Genomic DNA, 22,831 nt, shown 5'->3' with positions numbered 1-22,831 from the left:
TTAAGGACATGACAAGCCATGGGGATGGGTGGGGGGTGAGGAGTTATCCGAAGCGAACACAGCAGCCGCCCTGCACAGCGCTATCATTCCAGCGCGGCACATAGACCCGCCGTGTTCCCATGCAGGAAACACGCATCGAAGGCGTTTGGAAAGGGAGGGGGATCAGTGTATGCTTATCAGTGTAAGTGTATGTGTATGCGTGTCCATAGTTCAGCGGAGACAGTGTCCTTCGCCCTGCCAGGCTAAGTAAACAGTCTACCAGCCAACCCAGGTGGCCTTGCATGGGATGGGAAGGAACAGTCTCAGCATAGTCGTTATCAGGGATTGTTTAGATCGGCTCCAGCCTTGAGCCCGCAGCTGGCGCCTGAAGGGTAGTCATATTATGATTGCGATTGTCTTCCAACAACTCATGAGAATTTCGAGCTGTTTCTTTTAGCACTCCGACACTGGTCCCTCTATCACCCGTTGGATAGCTGCGAGTTTTTCCATGATGTTATTTACCTTCAATTCCGTGATCTTGTCACTCTTTTGCTCACAGATCAGATTCTGAGACCTCGCGACCGCTTATGTCCTTCTCTTGTCTCGTGTTTTTTTCTATCACTTCCCTGGAACACTCTCTCACAGTCTGTGTCTAAAAACCTAAAGAGAACTATGGATTTGATCAACTGGTCTCTGAATGCTATTGACACCCTCTTCTCAACGAGAAGTCTGGGCTCGGGAGAGCCCGAGTGCCCTGGAGGGACCTTCCCTGCCGGATACACGATGGACGGGTGGCAGAATTGGAGGATCGTGTGCCTGACGGGACTGTCGATCGAGGACGCTGAAGATATCTACCTATTCGGAACCATGATAACAGGGTTCTTGCTGATCGGAGCTGGCTTGGCCCTGGCTTATCAGAGAATTAAGAAAGCGGAACTGGCTGTCCAAACTGCCACAAAGCTGCCCGCTGAGATTGAATTGACGGGACGAGATGCGGGTTTTCAGAAAGGGCTCACAGACGGGGACGTGGTCAAGAGCTTGGAGGCAATTGCGGCTGCAGTGAATACTCAGAATAACATCTCTGAGTGGATATTGGGACACATCAGGGAAGAATCCGCTCAAATCAACAACTATGGGCGGAAGTTGGAATACATCTGGGACAGAAGAAGAGGACAAGTCCATGGGGACCTCAAAGGCCTGAGATCATCACCATATTTGGAAGAAGATGCTAGAGAGGGGAACTTCTGTGTCTGCATCTATCTCTTAAAATTGCTCATTGTCTATAAAACATGCAAATGATGTTCTTAAGATGCAAATTAGGTTCTTGTACAACGCCTGAAGGGGCGTTAACCAACCCTGACGTTATAAAAACAATCTGAAGTGTATTTTTGGGCGGAGATCTACAGCTGATGTTGCAGGGTACATCTCCCCTCGCGTGTGTTTCATTAAAATCGTTGTTTGACCAACTCTTCGGAACCATGGTTGTTTTTTGTTCTCATCCTCAATATTCTGAGAAATGAGAACTTGATATCGGGGCTAGAAGGATTCATGCTGATTTTCGCCATGATGGATGCTGAGAAACTGGCATTTCAGTAGTAGGGAAGCTAGATACTGCATTGCAAATGGGGATGAAGGAAGACCTGGCAACCCGGTGCCGTTTAATTAAATTAATTAATTAATTAATTAAGTCTACGCTGAGAACTGGCAACCCGATGGCAGAAAAGCTTTCTGTTGTTTTTGCAAATGAGGGATAAAGGAACCTGGCAATCCAGTGCCAGAATTCAGCCGAAGAGGGATGAGAGGCTGGCAACCCAGCATCTCGGAGCGGAAGCATGCTGCAGTTGCTACGGAGGGAGGGAGAACTGGCAACTCGTGCTTTCTTTTTTTGTCTATGCAGAGAACTGTCAACCCAATGGTAGAAAAGCTGCTGCTGCGTTTACGAACAAAGGGATAAAGGAACCTGGCAACCCAGTGCCGACGTTTGCTGCCGAATTTTGCGTAGGAGAGATGAGTGGCTGGAAACCTGTCAACTCGGTGCCGACGCTTGCTGCAGAGTTTAGCAGAGGAGGGATGAGTGGACATATGCTACAGAGATTAGCCAAGGAGGGATGAGAGGCTGGAGACCTGGCAACTCGGTCCCGAGGTTAAGAGCAGAATTTGCGAAAGAGGAATGAGTGGGTGAGAGCCTGCCAACCCGGTGCTGAGGTTTGCTGCAGGATTTTGCGAAGCAGGGATGAGGGGCTGGGAATCTGGCAGTTTGTGCTGAGAACCTGGCAACTCTGAGCCAAAGCATGCAGCATTCGCTATGGAGGGGTGGAGTACTGGCAACTCTGTGCCTTTTTTTTTAAGCTATGCTGAGAACCTGTCAACCCAACGGTCAAAAAGCTTGCTGCTGCTTTTGCGAATGAGGATAAAGGAACCTGGCACCATGTGCATACTTTTAACGATGCACATGGTGGACAATGTAGTGTGTCTGTAGATGGATTGTACAACATATTTGTGGCATGAATAAGGCACGGCCCACAGATTGGCAGGAACTACAGATTGTTGTTTTGAGCCATTTTTATTTGCCGTGCACATGCAACACACCACAATACCCAACAACCCCTGCTTCTTCGTGTTTTTAACATGGCGGGCGTGATTGTGGATGCCATGCAGGTGCGTCTGCACGGCACCGCCGACCATGCCTCACCACAATATTCTTTACATTTCTTTACTCCTTGTTTTCAAATATGTTGGATGGATGGATGGCTGTGTGGGTGGGTGGATAGAATTAAACTTCTTTTTGTCTGTGAAGGTTCTCCATCATCCAGGTCATCGTAGTCTAAGGACCTTGGAAAGAAAAGCATCTGGACTTCTTTGAGTTGCTTGAAGACGTTTCACCTCTCATCCGAGAAGCTTCTTCAGTTCTAAGGGTCAAATGGTGGAGAGTCCCAGATTTAAACCTAATGGGAGTTTCCCCCCCAAAGGGGGACAAAGGACCCCCTGATGATCCTCTACCTAATCACATGAGCCAAGGTGTGAAAGTGGGCGTGGTGATTTCCTGAGGTCAGATGGCCATCTGACTTCAGTAAATCACATGATAGTGTGGGGCCAGGTTTCACAATGAGCTCACCCGAAACCCTGGCTGATTGGGACCCACACCCGCTTTCACACCTTGGCTCATGTGATTAGAGGATCATCAGGGGGTCCTTTGTCCCTCTTTGGGGGGGAAACTCCCACTGGGTTTAAATCTGGGACTCTCCACCATTGACCCTTAGAACTGAAGAAGCTTCTCGGATGAGAGGTGAAACGTCTTCAAGCAACTCAAAAAAGTCCAGACACTTTTCTTTCCAAGCTCCTTAGACTAAACTTCTTTTTTTTTTAATATAGGCAGAGGACAAAACAGGACTCTCTAATAGAACTCTACTGTGAGACCATCACTTCTGTGATTTGAGATTTGTTGATTGTTAACAGTAAAAGACAGCATGGAGTTTACATTTTTATACTTTAGTCTTGTTATACAGAGCACTTACTTTTTCAGTATTACATTGAAATCACTTCGCTTTTGTTTGCATTTGTGTGGAAGAAAATACATGTTCAGCCACAGCTGTCTGAAGTTTGACAGTTTGGCTTATTTAATTATGCGCTATATTGATTAAACAGCATTTACCTTTATTTTTTTGTCTCTGACTCTAAATGTTCTTTTCCTGTTAGCAGGTGTCTTGGTTGGGTTTACAGTAAAATCACAGGACTGAAGTAAAGTCCCTGCTTCAATCGATCAAACTCTAAAAAAAAACCTGGTTAACTTATTTCTAAGAACTTCCTGCGTGTTGGTAACACATCAGTAACACATTCAAGCTTATGTTTGAACTTACTGTAGGGTTTTTACCTTACAAGATAAAGCACCTTGGGGCAACTCTCTGTTTGTCTTTAGACTAAATCATCAGAACATGGAAATATAACCATCACATCAAAATGATGTACCGGAAGAACGCAGCAATCTGTGGTCCACCTGCTACTTTCTCCTCCACACCTCCAGGTGGAGAACATGGATGTATGAATCTCTATAGAGTTCTTTGAATATTATCCCGTCTTATCAGTTTTCAGTGAACAAAAATCCTCACAGAGCCAAATAACCAAACCACTTTCTATCCAACATAACTCCCCTCAGCTGAACTCTGAATGTTCCGTATAACAGCCACACATGATTCTGTATTCACTCAAAGCATTTAAAATGAAGCTTTTGGACATTTATTCTCTGATATTTGCTCTTCAGCTCGAGTCTACACTAGTGGGAACATTTCCTGATTCAACTTTTCTTCTTTTTGCATCAAATTCCATGAGAATCAGATGAATGTGTGAATCAGAGTCCTGATAATCAGATCCAATAGAAAACATGGAGACTGTAGAGGATTTACACTCAATATGTTCATTTGTTCATCAAATAAAATCAGTCGTTGATCAACTCAGTTTGGTTGACAGGACAGATGACCAGAGGGGCAGAGTTTTTACCACCATCATTCAGACAGGGATTGAAGAATGGGTGGAGTTTGTGAGTGAAGGAGCAGCCAATAAAGGAGTAGATCAGAGCTGCAGCACCTACATCATAAAAGGAGACCAGACCCTCCTCATAATCCACAAACACCCCCACCTTCTCAGGACCCGGATGAAGACAGAGGGGGACTGTAGGGCCCGCAAGAACTTTGTACTCATTTCCATTTCTCAGCGCTACAGTCCAGAAACCATCCTGAGGACTCAGTGTGATTTGTCCCTTCCTGTTGATCGACTCTGAGGCCACTCCTATATCCCATTTAGTCTTTCCTTTAACCTGAACCTCAAAGTAAAATCTGCCTGATGAGAAACTCTGCTCTCCTAAAACAATACCATAGTAAGAAAATCTCTCTGGGTTGTCTGGAAGATTCTTCTTCACATCACTATCATACACTTGTTTTCCATCATCAGACAGGATGAGATTAGGATGTGCTGTATCAGGATCCAGAGTCACATCCACCTCATGCTGCTGGACCCTCTTCAGCTCAGCCTCAAACAGCTTCTTCTTCATGAGTTTCCTGATTGTCTCCTCCAGCTGAGCTACAGCTCTCACCACAGTCCCCTCATATGATGGTGGACGGACTCTGACCTCTGTCCAGTCCTTGGTGGGTAGAGCAGCTTTCAGGGAAGAGAAGCTTTGGAGGAGGTGGAGGTGGTCTTCAGAGCGTGAGAGCTGCTCCACCTCAGAGCTTCTCTTCATCAGCTCAGAGATTTCCTGTTCCAGATCTTTGATGAGACCTTCAGCCTGTTTCTCTGTTGTTTCCTGTTTGTCTTCGATCTCCTTTATGAGCTCCTTCAGGCGTCTCTCAACAGACTCCTTCAGAGCAGTGAAGACCTGAACACCTTCTGCTTTCTGTCTGTCTGCAGCATCTTTACTCATCTTCACCGACTCTTTGATCTCCTGAATCTTCAGTCGTCTCTTCTGGATCATCTGCTGAATCTCAGCCTCTGTCTTCTCCAGCTCTGCCTTCTTTCCTTCATATTCTTCTCTCAGAGGAACAAACTCGTGGTTTTTGTGATCTAAAACAGGGCAAAACACACAGACACATGTCTGGTCGGTCTTACAGAACAGCTCCAGCGGTTTATCATGCTTCGTACACATCCTTCCTTCCAGGTTCTTCACAGCCTCAATCAGCTGATGTCTTTTCAGACCTTCCTTTGTCAGATGAGGCTCCAGGTGAGTCTGACAGTAGGAGGTCAGACACACCAGGCAGGACTTCACGGCTGTCAGTCTGGTTCCAGTGCAGATGTCACAGGGAACTTCTCCTGGTTTGGCAGCTTGTTGCTCTGAGCTGCTGCTGCTGGCTTTCTGCTGAGCTTCACGTCTGAACTGAGCAACCATCTCAGAGATGAAGGTGTTGACCCTCAGCTGAGGTCTAGTGCAGAAAGTCTCTTTACACATGGGACACTGATACATGACATTCATGTCCCAGTGCTGAGATATGCAGTTTTTGCAGAAGTTGTGTCCACATGATGTAGTGACTGGATCAGTGAACACATCCAGACAGATGGAGCACAGAAACTGATCTTCAGATCGCAGATTGCTGGCAGTAGACATGTCTGCACTCTGAGGGAGAAAGAAAAGAAACACATTTTATTCAAAATTCACTTTCAATTTCATTTTTGAAAAGATGCAAGCGTTAGTATTCTAAGGAGCTTGGATAGAAAATGTCTGGACTTCTTTAAGTTTTTGAAGCCATTTCATCCGAGAAGCTTCAGTTCTAAGTGTGATAGGTGAGACCTGAGTTGGGGAACTGCCCCTGGTAGGCGGAGCTGGTTTTTGGTCCCATTTATAAGCACAGGTGGAGGCAATTAGGCATTCTGGATGAGCTTTGGGAAGGATGGCGGGATATTTGATGGCAGACATACCATATGGTTTAAGTGGATTGTTTTTGACTTTGGACTATGGATTTGGATCACGGACTTTGGCAGTTGCCATAAACTGGTGTGTGACTGGCTGGAATGGTGTCTCAGGTAGATGAGGATGATGGAATGGATTTTAGTGAATGGACCCCGGTTGCTGGCGGTGGAAGATCAGGCAGAGAGAGAAGCAGGAGAGAGGAGGCAAGTTTGTTTGGGACACAGACTACTAAACAGAGCTTGGAATAGAACAGTTTGAAAGAGTTTGAACCCTACATTATTCATGATAGGGAAACAAAATAAAGGGAAATGTGATTACTGTGGGGAAGAGGAAACTATAGAACATATCATATTGCATTGTCAGAAGAATCAGGTCGAGAGGAGACAATTGATCCAAAACCTCAGTAACATAAAAATCAAACTGGATCTTATTGATTTGTTGCAAAAGGAATTGGGAAGTAAAAGTTATCAGGCCTTATTTCAGTTATTAAAAGAGGGGAAATTGTTTGGAAGGGTTTGAGGGTTTTTTTTGTTTTTTTGAGTGACGTTCCAGACCACACTCCATACCAGTTGGTGGCGGTAATGCACCTTTCAGTTGTTTGCCAACCACCAATAAAAATGAAGAAGAGGAAGAAGAAGAAGAAGAAGACGAAGAAGAAGAAAAACAAGAACAACAACAACAATCTGTTTTCCCTGCGTCAGGATCACAAACACATCCTATAATGACTTATTGCTCCTTAAATGTTGGAGGTGTTAGCTCAGTACAATTCTGTATAGTTACAGAAGGATACAAATCATTATCAGTCAAAATGTCCTTGGTTTATTGAAATAATCCCGTCTTATAACACGTGAGAACTGTCAGGAAGAGGAAGATATTTTTGTGGCTATTTTTATAATCATCATTACCATTTCATTATTAATAGTGATGTCGCATTCAGATGCATTCAGATGTTCAAACATATTGGTATTATATTAGTCTTTATTACAGGTCCAAGAAGAACCACTTTAAACTGGAGTTGAATCTATAATTTTAAATGTTTTTCAATGCTCCTATATAATAATCTTAAATGTTTCTGTGTAGACTGCAGGGACAGGAAATACACTCTGTGCCAAAATGAGACAGGAAAAACTTCTGCAAGGCATGCTTCTGCAGAAGTGAAACTGAAAGCCGAGCCTGAGTGTAAGCCAAGAGCAGGGTGTTTTATTATGCATTTATCGCTGATTAAGCTTTGAGTAGTTGTATTAGATTGAAACATTTGTTTTATACATTTTACATATAAGTCAAGATAGGCACACACAGGATGGCCTTAGCCTGGTTGCTTAAGCTGAGGTCAATTAAGGTGCAGCGTGTATGTACAGACATACACACATACACACACATAGTTTCAGTGTTGGCCTTCTATCTAGCGGAAAGGTTACAAGGTCTAGCTGGGGAGCTGAGAGGTGAAACAAAGGGCAGCAGAAGCTGACACATACATATACATATAAGTAGACTCATTTATATAGGTAAGAGTTTAATTATGTTTTGCTTGCGACTGCAAAGTGGGGGTGCGTACGTGTTGGTCTGCTCCAGGAAGTACACCAGATGTCCCGGAGATAAGCGACAGCGAAGACGAGCTGAGGGGAAGCACCTGGGGTCGAGCCGAAGACGATGTTCTTTTAAAACTATGTCAAAGTTAACTGAACGTTTGTGGTTTTGCATTGACGTATGCTGTATTGTGTCTGAGAGGGGGGGGGGGGGAGGAGCAGTATCACCCCCAACCCTATAAAGCCTTTGTCTGACTATTGTAAAGTAGTTCAACACTGATTGGGCTGTTGGACTCCGCACGTGTGTACATTAAAATGTCGTCTAATTGCACCAGCCCGGATCTGTGGTTATTTTTGGATTCCTCCTCAATACCATGAACCTTAACAGAACAATTCAATTCAATTTTATTTGTATAGCGCCAAATCACAACAAAAGTCACCTCAAGGCGCTTTATATTGTACAGTAGATACAGAGAAAACCCCAGCAATCATATGACCCCCTATGAGCAAGCACTTTGGCGACAGTGGGAAGGAAAAACTCCCTTCTAACAGGAAGAAACTTCCGGCAGAACCAGGCTCAGGGAGGGGCTGTGATTGGTTGGGGTGAGAGAAGGAAAACAGGATAGAAGACATGCTGTGGAAGAGAGACAGACATTAATAAGAGGTGTGATTCAATGCAGAGAGGTCTATTAACACATAGTGAGTGAGAAAGGTGACTGGAAAGGAAAAGCTCAATGCATCATGGGAATCCCCCGGCAGCCTACGTCTATTGCAGCATAACTAAGGGAGCATAACTCCCTCCCATTCTATTTTTAAATACTGTAGGAACAACAAGTAAGCCTGCAGTGCGAGAGCGAAGTGCTCTAATAGGGTGATATGGTACTACAAGGTCATTAAGATAAGATGGGGCCTGATTATTTAAGACCTTGTATGTGAGGAGCAGCATTTTGAATTCAATTCCGGATTTAACAAGAAGCCAATGAAGGGAAGCCAAAACAGGAGAAATCTGCTCTCTCTTTCTAGTCCCTGTCAGTACTCTTGCTGCAGCATTTTGGATTAACTGAAGGCTTTTCAGAGAGTTTTTAGGACATCCTGATAATAATGAATTACAGTAGTCCAGCCTGGAAGTAATAAACTAATAAACTGCATGAACTAGTTTTTCAGCGTCACTCTGAGACAGGATATTTCTGTGCCCTCCAGAAGGCACAGCATCAGTTGCTTAATGAACGGGTGAGGCAAACAAATTTTACCATCGACATGCTAAAATCTCAAGAGGAGCGGATCCGACAGAGACTGACAATGCTTTTAGATGAGAATACTATTAAAAACGTGTTTGACTTTACTGAGAAGGCTCGTGGGGCCAGGGGGGCGCTGCTGCACTGGGCCCCGGTCCGGATGGGCCTGGGCCCCCTTTCCCTGGCGGGTTGCACAGCATGGGGGTGCCTACTGGGGTCAGCGGGGGAGCTGGCCCCAGGGAAGGGTCACTTGCCCCTCCCTTCCTTCCCTCCCCATCTCCAGCGGCCTCCCTCTTCCCGCTCCACCACAATCACCCACACATGCAGGGCCTTGGGGTAGGGGTGTGTCACCAGGGTGCAGAGGAGACATCCCCCCCCCTCTGTCCCCTTCTGGCTGCCTCTGCCTCAATTTTATCCCACAACTTAGACATTCACATTACTCACACTCTCATTACACATACATACAGGATCTTGGAGGTGGGCACGCTACACGGATTCCAAACTACCATCAGGGTGTACACCTCACCCCTGGCGTCGTTGCCCACCTCTCAATTTTAAATACATGTAGACATTGAGGGCTAGCAGGAGGGGCTATATGCTTACCTGCTGCTCTGGCAGGTGGCTCCATGCCCTCCTGGGTTTTAAATGCACCTTAGAACACACATACATCAACAGTACATATGAGCGGGTGGAGGGAGGTTTGGAGTCCTCCTACACCCTCGTTCTCTGCGGCCTGCTGGAGCAGGGGGGCTAGGAGGAGGAGTTGGCCGTCCGACTGGGGTCTGGTGTATGGGGCCTCCCTGCTGCTGCGGAGTCGGGGCGGTCTGCTTCTCCCCACCGCAGGGAAAAGGGTTACACCACCTGAGTCTGGGTGCAGTTTCCCCCTCCAGGGGCAAGGGTACCTAGACTCGGGGCTTAGAGTACGCTTGGGGAGTGTGATTGTGTGTACAGCGTCTCTCTATGTCTGTCTCCACGTTGGGTGAGTGTTGAGCAATTGTATATGAGAGCATGAGGGTGGGAATAGATGTTTGTATCTGTGTGTGCCTGTTTGTCTGTGTCTATATGTCAGGTTGGGTATCAGACGCCACCTCTCTGGGGACATCTCAGGCCCTCCAAGGTTTGGAGGCCCATCTCCCCCCACCACTTCCCCTGCGGGTGGCGGACGCCCTCAGACATCGGTGCGTTGGTGGTTCTCTGTCTCCGGGGGTGGGCGCCCAGGTACCCACCGGCTCACTCCTTGGCGGCTGCTTATTGGGGCCTGGAGCCTGGGGCTCGCTCGGGCCACTTTGGGGATGGGGTGCCCTCGGCCTCACGGCCCGGGGCTCGGCCACTCAGGCACAGCTGGCTGCCGGCGGAGCTCACGGGCACGTCACTGCAACCCCCCCTGGCTTCTGCTCCGCGGCTGCTGAGTGACCCCTCATCTGGGACTCTCCTCAGCTCTTTCTGGGATAGTGGCGCGGCTGCCCCTCTGTTGGTCTTCCTTGGTCTCTTGTGTTCTGGGGGCCTCTGGATGTCTGGAGTCTTGATCTCCTCCATACCTGCTTCATGCCCTGGAGGTCGGGGCTGTGGCCCCCCACACCCTCTAGCAGATCATTACATGAAGGAACCTTTTAAAACAAGCGCGTTCATGCTCACAGGTGTACACACGGGTGATCACACACACAAATTACACCCTTTTTGGCTCCTACCTCAAAGCACACTGTGCGCTGTCGATCTCACGTGCTGCACAATAATGTTTAATATTTAGTATTTACTGTCATATTCCCATATATCATTGTGATCTTGTTTATTACTCTCGTTTTCTTCTGCTTGCTTTCTTTTTTCTTTCTCAACAGGTGATCCAGGTGATCGATATATGTATTTTTTGTCTGCTTATTCTGTTGGTTTTTGTTTTTTGCCCTTTTTCCCCGTCCCTCTTCTCAGTTTTTTTTTCTTTCCCTCTTTCTTTCTCCACATTCTTTCCTCCAGTCAAGTCTGTCCCGTATTCAGCAAGTGAAAATAAAATAAACAATAAAAAGTTGAATCAAATGGACCATTACGGCAAGGCTGGGATGGTCCATTTGGTAAAGTAAATCCGTTGGGCATCTTTCTTCGCCTTTAGACAATAATTCTGATGGCAAAAGAACCAAACGGGACAGGTTAAAAAAAAGAAAAAGAAAAAAAAAAAAGAAAAAAAAAGAAAAAGAGAAGGCTCGTCTAGCACAGCACAAGATGTCTAAGACCAGGCAACAAAGGAAGTTTGACTTATTTGTTGTACGTCGGAAACCATCACAAAATACGGAGAGTGTCCTCAGTGGCCAGAAGAGACAAGGATGTGACACGGAGGATGTGGACAAGTGGGTGAAGAATTTGTCTGACAGACAGCTCACCCAAACAGAGAAAAACATCCTTGCTAAAGGGTTGACCTTTGCTGTCACACCGAGACAAATCCCGCTAGTGGAGCTGATCACAGCCACAGAAACAGCAATTGGTAACAACAATATTGCAGAAGTGGAAGCAGAGCAACTACGGACGAAAGTTTCGGCCTGTCTCAGCAATGCAAAGCTCCCAGCGTCCAACATCACCATGGAGGAGAGGAAGGCACTCACATCACTTAGTGATGACAACAACATTATCATCCTTCCGGCAGACAAGGGTAGCTGCACAGTATTGCTTAACCAGAAAGACTATCATGAGAAGATTTTGTCACTACTCAGTGATGAAAATACTTATGAGCCCCTGAAACGAGACCCAGGAAGTGGCTACAGGAAGAGGGTGATAGACTGTCTGAAGCAGTTAGAACAAGACAAAGCTATTGACCAGACCTCATGCCACAGGCTGTACCCAGGGGAGTCTACACCAAGTCTGTATGGTTTACCGAAAATACATAAACAGGGTGCACCTTTAAGACCAATTGTCTGCATGATCAACTCGGTCACCTATAACATCTCCAAGTTTCTGGCTTCCATCCTGAACCCACTGGTGGGCAGCTCTGAACACCACATCCAGAACACCCTGGATTTTATTGAGAAGGTGAGAGATGTCATTATGGAGGCAGATGAAACCATGGTCTCGTACGACGTTACATCTCTCTTCACTTGCATCCCAGTCACGGAAGCGTTGGAGGTAGTCCGTAAGAGATGACACCACTCTCAGCATCGACCAAGTGTGTTTGCTTTTGGAACTGTGTCTTCATTCCACCTACTTCAAATACAAGGGTCAGTTCTACAGGCAGAAACATGGGTGTGCCATGGGCTCCCCAGTTTCACCCATCGTGACCAATTTGTACATGGAAGAAGTGGAAAACAGGGCTTTGCTATCCTACCCTGGAACACCATCAAACCATTGGTTCAGATATTTGGATCATCACAGGTAATGATGAGACGGCCTATAGAGAGGAGGTGATGGCACTGTACGAGTGGTGCCTGGAAAATAACCTGACTCTCAACATCAGTAAAACTAGAGAAATGATAGTGGACTACCGGAAACGACCAGTCAGGGAACACCAGCCCATCCACATCAACGGTGTCAAGGTCGAAAGGGTCAGCAGCTTCAAGTTCCTTGGAGTCAACATCACTGAGGACTTCTCCTGGACCCTTCACACAGACACTGCTATCAGGAAAGCTCGCCAGCGGCTTTTCTTCCTGAGGAGGCTGAGGAAGTTTGGCATGAACGCCAGCATCATCTCAAATTTCTACAGGTGTGCAATTGAGAGCTTGCTGACGAGCTGCATCACAGTTTGGTACGGAAGCTGCTCTGCCAGCAGCCGTAAATCACTACAGAGGGTGGTGAAGGCAGCAGAGCACATCACTGGCACGAGGCTTCCTGACATTCAGGATATTTATCACCAGCGATGCCTCCGTAAAGCACACAGCATCATCAAGGACCACAGCCACCCAGCACATCAGCTGTTCTCCTTGTTACCATCTGGCAGACGTTACAGGAGTCTGTCTGCTCGCACTACAAGACTTAAAAACAGTTTCTACCATCAAGCCATACGACACCTCAACCACAACACTTAAACACACACAACACAGGACTCAGAAGCTACCCTGCAGCTTCACAAGTACTCTGATTAATCTGCACTGGTCACTTCACTTTATTGTTATTGTAATTTATATTTAAAAAGTGCAATACTGTAAATTTCTGCTGCTCATTCCTGTGCAATATCCCATCTGCCCTCCCGTCATATTTCTTTTCAAGATTTTCTTATTTAATCACTAGTGTACATATATTTATATTTATAGATACATATATATTTAGTCATCTTTTCTCTTTTACCATGTCTCTCTAATATTTTGCTCTTTACTATTTTTCTATTTTTTATTTTATTTTATTATATTATATTTTATTATATTTTTTCCTACTGTATCATGCTGCTGAGAGACCGCTGCTCGTCAAACACATTTCATTGCGATGTTGACCCTGTGCTAACTTGCATATGAAAAATAAAACTGAAAACTGAAAACTGGATGACACCTGGGTGAAAATTAAATCTCAGGACGTTCCACAATTCACGGATCACATTAACTCGGTGGACCAACACATCAAATTCACCAGGGAGGATATGAAAAGTGGCAGGTTAGCCTTCTTAGACTGAGATTTCCATCAGTAATGGGGGACATCTAAAACTGATCTGTACCGGAAACCTACGCATACGGATCAGTATCTAAGGTTTGACTCTCATCATCCACTGGAGCACAAACTGGGTGTCATCAGGACGCTACAACACAGAGCGAACACCATCCCCACTGACACAGCGGCCAGGGAGGCAGAAGAACAGCACATCAAGAAGGCCCTGAGTAAATGTGATTATCCCAGCTGGACTTTTGTCAAAGCTGGAAAGGCACCTAAAGAAAGCTCCAGCCGATCGAGGAGAGAAGGACAACCGCTGCCCAAGCGAAAACCTGTAGTGATCCCATATGTGTCAGGAGTATCGGAACAGTTGAGACACATTTTTTCTAAACACCGGGTCTCTGTGGCTTTTAAACCCCAAAACACGCTACGCCAAAAATTGGTCCACCCCAAGGATTGGGTCCCATGACACAAACAGAGTAATATAGTGTACGCTGTTAAGTGCCAGGAGGATTGCCAGGATTTATACATTGGGGAAATCAAACAACCTCTGGCGAAGCGGATGGCACAACACAGAAGAGCCACCTCGTCAGGCCAGGACTCTGCAGTCTATTTACACCTACAGGCCAGTGGACACTCTTTCAATGATGAGGATGTACACATCCTGGACAGGGAGGAACGCTGGTTTGAGCGCGGAGTCAAGGAGGCCATTTACGTGAAAAGGGAAAGACCATCTCTGAATCGAGGAGGGGGCCTAAGGGTACATCTTTCGCCATCTTACAATGCTGTGATTGCAGCCATTCCCCAACTCTCTGTGAATGGTACTCATGGCCATTGATCAGTGGTCTTTGATCAGTGGGGTTTGGTCAGTGATTGTTGATTAATGCTTTGCATAATTATGATTAAGGAACTGACCTCACAGCCCATTGTTCCTTCAGTGGGCTGGTTTCAGTCATTATGCAAATGTACTGTTTATAAGATTTGGGGAAACCTGCAGTCAGCTGAGACTGAAGAAGTCACTTGGATGAGTGACGAAACGTTTCTCCCACAAAACGCTACGTCCAGATGAACAGAATCAACTTTTGGAGATTTATGTCTGTGAAGTGTTATTAACCCTGTGGGGTCCACGGACACGCTGCACCTCCAAATCACATGACTATTTTAAGCTGACATAGCAACAAGCTGCAGCCACGCTGGGTCTCTATTTCAGCCCAGATTGGAAGTTCGGACTTCAATGTTTTTCAATTTGAATTACAGGCCAGTAAATCCAGAGTTATGATAATATATATAAGCCACGCCTTTTTCTAAATACTTTCGTCACGTTTTTGTGTGTGTTTTAAGCGTTTTCTAAGGACAGTGCGAAAACAGTAAACAAAGGGAAAAAGCCACCTCTTTCCTATTGGTGGAAAAATGCACCATGTGGACCAATTAAAAAAAAGTCAACATGTGGGATTTGGTTGTTTAGGAAGAGGGAAAAGTTTTGGGAGTGATGGTAACGGCAGCAAGACAGAGTGAGCGAGTGAGAGAAAGAGAGAGAGAGAGAGAGAGAGAGAGTTTTTAGATGTGGGAGATTTGTGACGTTTAGTGTGGAGTGTATACTTAGTGTGTTGTGTTGTCTTGTGTAGTTAGTCTGTTGTGTAGTCGTCTTGTTTTGTGTGTCAGTGAGGGCACTAATGAACACAAAGGCATATTGCAGTGTAAACACTGTCACTAAGTAGAAAACCAGCGGAGTGATACATCTCCTGTTGTCAGGCCTGCAGGTTCCTCCCTGTGCTGTTCTGTCTTTTGGTGGACAAACTTATTTTTTACTGGCACACATCATTTGTTGGGCATCTTATTGCGAAACCTGATTGTTCTCTCATTTTAGTTTTAGTAATATTTTTAAATGGTTGTAGAAAATGAAAAAAAAAACGGCAGGTGTATTGGCTGCATTTTTAGATAAATAGTTGAATATGTTTACAAAATGTACAATTTATATTTGCATTTCAAGTTATAAAAATGTACTCAACATGTCTGGTTTTTTTTTTTACAGTAAAAATAGTTCTTTAAGTTCTTTCTGTGATTTCAGATCAGTAATACTATAATATGCAGTGTGTCAGTGAAAAAAACAACTAAATTCAGTTGAGCTGAAAAGATACCAAACAAGGCAAGGGGGAAAAAAATAAAATGAATCAATTTGAGGGTGAAATACAAACATAAACTCAAAAGGAGTCAAAAATGGCCAGTTGTATTTCAGACCTCAGAGGGTTAATCCAACAAGTCATGAAAAATTAGGTTTAAATTTTTGTTCATGACAGTGCAGATTTCTGACATTTTGTGTAATTTAAGCTGTAACAATGTGATTGTTTTCTAACAAAAAACAGTGTGAAACTCATGTTAGACTTTCTGAAGTTTATACTTATTGGGCTACATATTTATTTATTATACAGGCTATACAGTACATAAGATCAAAACTCACATGTTTTATGTAACTAAAGTGTGTAATTATGTGGGCTACAGACAATAATTAAGTTATAGACTATATTTATATGAAAAATGTGTATGCTACCTACATATGTGTTTGGGGGGGGGAGGCTTTGATTTTGCCACCCCATGTGATTTCTTTGCCACCCTCATGCCACCCTAAGAAAATTTCTCTAGATCCGCCCCTGCCTAGTGGCTACAAAATCCAGGAAGTACTAACGACCGGATCTGGTGTGTGGTAGTAACAGGTAAATGAACATTTTTTTTTTAATTATTGTATATATATGAGTGCTTGTGTATAAATACACAAACAATACACATATGCTTTCAGTTGTCTAATTTAAGTGATCTAGGTAGCTCTGTTTTGGAAGTTCAGTTAACCTCCTAAGACCCAAACTCTTTCATGCATTTTTAAATTCTCTTTGCTATTTGGGCTGTTTGGGACCTGATTAATGTAAAAACAAAGAATTACCAGAATTTTTTATTTTTATTTTTTTACCTGATTTTTGTTTCTGAGAGAAATGAAATCCACATATGAGGATATTCGCTTTAAATTCCGATAGAACAAAGGCAGTATAATGTCCTCGTAAGTGCAAATCAGGTCCTTGTAGAGCAAAATTTTGTATTTTGGTCTAGACATCCCAAAATGTGATGTCCACATATGTGGACACCAGGTCCTAGGAGGTTAAAGCTAGAAATGTGTTTTGGAGTTTGTACGTGCTTTGTCTCTAGGGGCCACCGTATATATTTATATATAAACATATATAAATAAAACCAAGGGTTTTTTTACATTAGTGATTCATTTTGTGCATAATCTTATATTGTTGTTAATAATAAATTAATTAAAGCAACAAAACAACCTCTTTTTAGTGAGCCGAGCCGAAAGAGCCGGTTCTCTAAAAAGAGCCGGAAATCCCATCGCTAGTTCCCGGTCAAAAGGGACCGCCATAGGAAATGAATGGCAGTCCACCCCCACCCCCCCTTTGGCCTCTGTCCCCCCGAATGGCCCACTGAATGACCAAATAAATGAAAGACCCACTGAATGACCAACTGAATGACCCACTAAATGACTCACTGAACGACCCATTGAGCTACCCACTGAATTGAATTTGGTGGTGAAAAATGTTTGTTATGTTAATTTAAGAGCTGTTTAAACTGACCAGTCAATTGTGACCGGGAACACTAAAGTAAGTGGAGTGGGGGTGCACAAAACCAGAGGGCTAGAACATTGATGAAGTGAACAGAGTGAAGATTTGTGTAGAAAGAGGAAGTGTGATCAGCTGCACTCACCACTGTTGCTGAGAGAAACCTGATGGACTTGGATGAATCTTCTTTTAGTGACAAACAAGACTCGACTGCAGCTCTGCTGCTGCTCTCTCACATTTTAACTTCTGGAAAATGACGCTGAACTTTTTGTGTTTGCTCCGCCTCTCCCCGCCTCTCCCTATACAGGAAACAGCCGGTCTGTACTCAGTGAGTTTGTGCAGCAGGTGGGAGGAGTGAGGGGTGGTCTGTTGGTACAATTCACACAGTAATGATGGCCTCAGGTGATCAGGAGAAACTCACCTGGATTTGCTTCTTCCACAGCAGACTGAGAGCTTCAGGGGGACAATGAAGGAGGCAGACAGAGGTGGTAAAAGTACACACAGTCTATACTTACAATGGGATGCAAAAGTTTGGGCAACCTTGTTAATAGTCATTATTTTCCTGTATAAATCGTTGGTTGTTAAAATAAAAAATGTCAGTTAAATACATCATATAGGAGACACACAGTGATATTTGAGAAGTGAAATGAAGTTTATTGGATTTACAGAAAGTGTGCAATAATTGTTTAAACAAAACTAGGCAGGTGCATAAATTTGGGCACTGTTGTCATTTTATTGATTCCAAAACCTTTAGAACTAATTATTGGAACTCAAATTGGCTCGGTAAGCTCAGTGACCCCTGACCTACATACACAGGTGAATCCAATAATGAGAAAGAGTATTTAAGGGGGTCAATTGTAAGTTTCCCTCTGAAGAGTAACAACATGGGGGTTGCAAAACAGCTCTCAAATGACCTGAAGACAAAGACTGTTCACCATCATGGTTTAGGGGAAGGATACAGAAAGCTGTCTCAGAGATTTAAGCTCTGTTTCCACAGTTAGGAACATATTGAGACAATGGAAGACCACAGGCTCAGTTCAAGTTAAGGCTCGAAGTGGCAGACCAAGAAAAATCTCGGATAGACAGAAGCAACGAATGGTGAGAACAGTAAGTGTCAACCCACAGACCAGCACCAGAGACCTACAACATCATCTTGCAGCAGATGGAGTCACTGTGCATCGTTCTACCATTCGGCGCACTTTACACAAGGAGATGCTGTATGCAAGAGTGATGCAGAGAAAGCCTTTTCTCCGCCCACAGCACAAACAGAGCCGCTTGAGGTTTGCTAAAGCACATTTGGACAAACCAGCTTCATTCTGGAATAAGGTGCTGTGGACTGATGAAACTAAAATTGAGTTATTTGGGCATAACAATGGGTGTTATGCATAGAGGAAGAAGAACACAGCATCCCAAGAAAAACACCTGCTACCTACAGTGAAATATGGTGGTGGTTCCATCATGCTGTGGGGCCAGTGCAGGGACTGGGAATCTTGTAAAAGTTGAGGGACACATGGATTCCACTCAGTATCAGATTCTGGAGACCAATGTCCAGGAATCAGTGACAAAGCTGAAGCTGCGCCGGGGCTGGATCTTTCAACAAGACAACGACCCGAAACACTGCTCAAAATCCACTAAGGCATTCATGCAGAGGAACAAGTACAACGTTCTGGAACGGTCATCTCAGTCCCAGACCTGAATATTATTAATAATCTGTGGTGTGAGTTAAAGAGAGCTGTCCATGCTCGGAAGTCATCAAACCTGAATGAACTAGAGATGTTTTGTAAAGAGGAATGGTCCAAAATACCCTCAACCACAATCCAGACTCTCATTGGAACCTAAGTAGAAGTACACATACTACTGTTAAAAGTACTCCAGTAAAAGTTGAAGTACTAATCATAGATGCTCATGAGACCATCACTGTGTGTGTGTGTCTTTTTTTTTTCCCATTTTCTGTCAGTACTTTATGTACATGGATTAGGTTACAGAGTTTTTAAGTGTGGATAATGAAATAATAGATTAACCTCCTAAGACCCGGACTCTTCCACGACATTCATTTTTAATTTCTCTTTGATATTTGGTCATATTGGGGCCCGATGAATGTAAAAACAAAGAATTACCAGATTTTTCTTTTTACCTTATTTTTGTTTTTAAGAAAAATAAGAGCCACATATGAGGATATTCGTTTAAAATTTTGATAGAACAGTAGCAGTATAATGTCCTTGTAAGTGGATATCATGCCGATGCAGAGCAAAATTGAGTATTTCGGTCTAAATAACCCAAAATGTGATGTCCACATATGTGGACGGCAGGTCCTAGGAGGTTAATGCAATAGTAAACTGTGCCTGTCACAGTTCTGGGTCGGTTCGACCCAGCATGTTATGTTTTGGTTTTGAGTGATGGATTATTCCTGTATACTGGTGGTGGTGGCGATGATTATGATGATGATAGATTATTATTAGAGTTCCATGTTTCTGTTTGTTCATGTTTAAGGATTTGTTTCTGTCTGCTTAGTATAGGTCTAGTTCCATGTGTCATTTTCTGTCTGTCTCTCAGTGTCGAGTCTGTCTTTGTGTGATGGTTTCTTGTTTCCTGTTTTATTGTTAAGGTCTGCATCTCATGTGAGTGTGTTCAGTTTTACCTCTGTCTCGTCTTGTTGATTACTCCCAGCTGTGTCCCCCACCTGTGTGTAATCTCCCTGTGTTTCTCTGTGTGTATTTAAGTCGTGTCTTCTGTGTTTGTAGTTGCTGGTCCGTCTGTGTATCCACCGTCCTCCTTCTGTGTGTTATCCGTGCTGTCATCCGTTGTCTGCCTCTGCTCACCCTCTTTCATGTTCAGGTCCTGGTTTGTGTTCAGTAGTTTAGTTAAGATAAGATAAGATAACCTTTATTAGTCCCACATGTGGGAAATTTGTTTTGTCACAGCAGGAAGTGGACAGTGCAAAAGTTATGAAGCAAAAATTAGAATAAAATAAAATAAGAATAAATACAGTATACAACTGTACAGAATAGAATAAAATAAAATACTATATACAGTAGAATAAAATAGAATAAAATATGCAATAAGATAAAAATAGAATACAAGTGCTATATACAACTCAGTAAAAATACAACGATACCAGAAAAGATTATTGCACATGTGTGAATGTGTGTGTTGATCAGTTGGAGTCTTTGTTGTGCAGTCTGACAGCAGTGGGGAGGAAAGACCTGCGAAATCTCTCCGTCCCACACCGTGGGTGCCGCAGTCTCCCACTGAAGGAGCTGCTCAGTGCTGTCACAGTCTCATGCATGGGGTGGGAGATGTTGTCCAACAGGGATGACAGCTTAGCCACCATTCTCCTGTCACTCACAACCTCCACTGGGTCCAGAGGGCATCCTAGAACAGAGCTGGCCCTGCAGATCAGCCTGTTCAGTCTCTTCCTGTCCCCAGAAGAGATGCTGAGTTGTTCTCAGTTTAGATAGTTTTCAGTCCCGTTTGCTGTTTCTCCTTTTGCATTTTGTGTTCAATAAACCACCTCACCGTTATAAGTGCCTGCGTTTGGATCCTCCTTCATTATCTCCACACGGCTTATCTCACTCGCTGTGACAGTGCCTTGTTCTCAGATGCACAGCAAGTGGAGAGTGATGGATGAGAAGAGGAGATGAAGGAGGAAGAGAGGCAAAGAGTGATTCACAGGGAGAATCTAGTTCATTTCCCACAGTTTTGTTGCCTCATGTTTCCAAGCACTGTCACCAATCTTTGCATTTTATTATTATCTCATAACTCTTGTTTAATCAGCTTCCATCTCTCCTATGGACTCTTTACTGTCTACAGTCTCAGATCAACACAGCCCTGCTATCCAGCATTATCAGCAGCAGGAGCAGCAGCAACATTGTACCTATCAGGTAAAACATAGGCTATGTTTGCTTCGCATTGTCCCCACCTGATGACAGTGACACATTCTTGATGAATGTGGGTTGTTTTTATTCAGCCTCAGTCTATATTCTTCTTCTTCTTCTTCTTCACAGCAGATTTTGTCCATTTCTGATCAGACACAGAAGCAGGTTTTGTAAGTTACACTTTTTTCTAAACAGGGACTTGAAGTGAGACTGTCAGCTTTTAAAACTGTTCTAACTGGATCTGCTAGAGGCAACAGCATCAGTCTGAGTCACAGGACTGTCCACTGTCTGGGTGGAAACATTATTACATCCTTTTGAAGGAGAGCCAACAGTTTGTGACCACTGTTGGTCAAATTACTTGAAAAAAGTAATCAGTAACTAATTACTGAAAAAAGTAATCCTGTTACTTTACTGATTACTTATTTTCAATGGTAATTAGTTACTTAGTTATTTTTTAAAAACATGATTTACAACCTGAACAGGTAATGAAGCAACAGATCTTTCAGCTCAATTCAACTTTGTTCTGCATAATTCATCATATAAAATGTAATCAAATGGAAAAGCCTATTTTTAAAACTAGTTTTATTAGTTTTAATCTTTTAACTTTATGCATCAAGCAAACATTAAATTAAATTAAATGCAACATTGTTTGTTTGCATTTGTTAAATTTGTTTAAATGTATTTTTTGCACATTTTTTTTGTGTTTACACTCACTCTTTCAAATAGATGCAAGTAAAACAGCAGAAAATGAATAAAATCAAAGTCTCAGCAGTCCTGTTGCTCTATTTTCAACTGTAAAGCAGGAGTGGAGCAGGCGGAGGTTTGCCCTAGTGCAGGTGTTTTGCAGCCGTCATGTCAGTGAAAGGGTCCGGGAGTTACTCTTTGAATTTCAAATTTCCTGGTAGCATAGTCAGTGCTCGCTCTGAAGTTTAGGGGGGGGGGGGGGTTCACTGTAAAAAGAAGTTTTCTTCCCACGCAGAGAACAGTGGACGCTAAATTTTTAGTTTAGTTTACGGAATCAAACTCAAACTAAGGTCAGTACTTCCATGCTTTAAACTTTAATGCATCCTAATCATTTTACTCTCTTTGAGCTTGTTATTTAATGTTAGTCTGACTGAAGCCTTCTGTCTTTCATCACTCTGTATATTTACCTTCAAACTGGTCAGACTGGTCAGAGTAAAGTTCACTGTTGAAATTAAATCTTGCTGTAGCTGCCAGTGTGAACACACTGATCCCAGCTGACACTGTTCTAATTGGAATATGAACAATACAAACATTCAAAGCCAGGAAGTTTCTCTGTTTACAGTCTTCTAGATCCTGTTGAACTTCATATGTTCACCACAGTCAGTCTGTTATATATCTGTGGCAGTAGCGGTTTTAGATACGGGGGACACGGGCGGTTGCCAGGGGCGGCATCGTGGTGAGGGGCGGCATCACGAGCATCGGCAAAAAAAAAAAAAAAAATGCTCGTACTCATGCTGCCCCGACGTCATGCCAGCGCATATTGGGAATGTCACAGGCACCGATCGGTTTTCTATCGCCCATTTGCTGGGAGTAAGGGCGCCCTCCGTTTGCGAGGTGCGCCTGCTGCTTGCGGCACAGGGAGGAGAGGGCGGGGCGGCGGGGGATTCTCTGGCTGGCTGGAGCAGCATCTAATAAC

General features: G+C 43.9%; 2 protein-coding genes across 2 annotated transcripts in view; both read right to left on the bottom strand.

The window, feature by feature from the left end:
- LOC134620409 (NACHT, LRR and PYD domains-containing protein 12-like) overlaps nucleotides 1-22,831 on the bottom strand; it is a 365,684-nt gene that overhangs the window by 129,461 nt on the left and 213,392 nt on the right. The window lies entirely within an intron of this gene.
- On the bottom strand, nucleotides 4,412-6,070 carry LOC134646722 (E3 ubiquitin-protein ligase TRIM39-like). Its single transcript, XM_063500580.2, has one exon. It carries the CDS (start codon nucleotides 6,068-6,070, stop codon nucleotides 4,412-4,414), a length of 1,659 nt encoding a protein of 552 aa, XP_063356650.1.

This window comes from Pelmatolapia mariae, linkage group LG3_W (assembly GCF_036321145.2).
Source record: "Pelmatolapia mariae isolate MD_Pm_ZW linkage group LG3_W, Pm_UMD_F_2, whole genome shotgun sequence".
NCBI lineage: Eukaryota > Metazoa > Chordata > Actinopteri > Cichliformes > Cichlidae > Pelmatolapia > Pelmatolapia mariae.
This window is presented reverse-complemented; position numbering and strand designations above follow the sequence as displayed.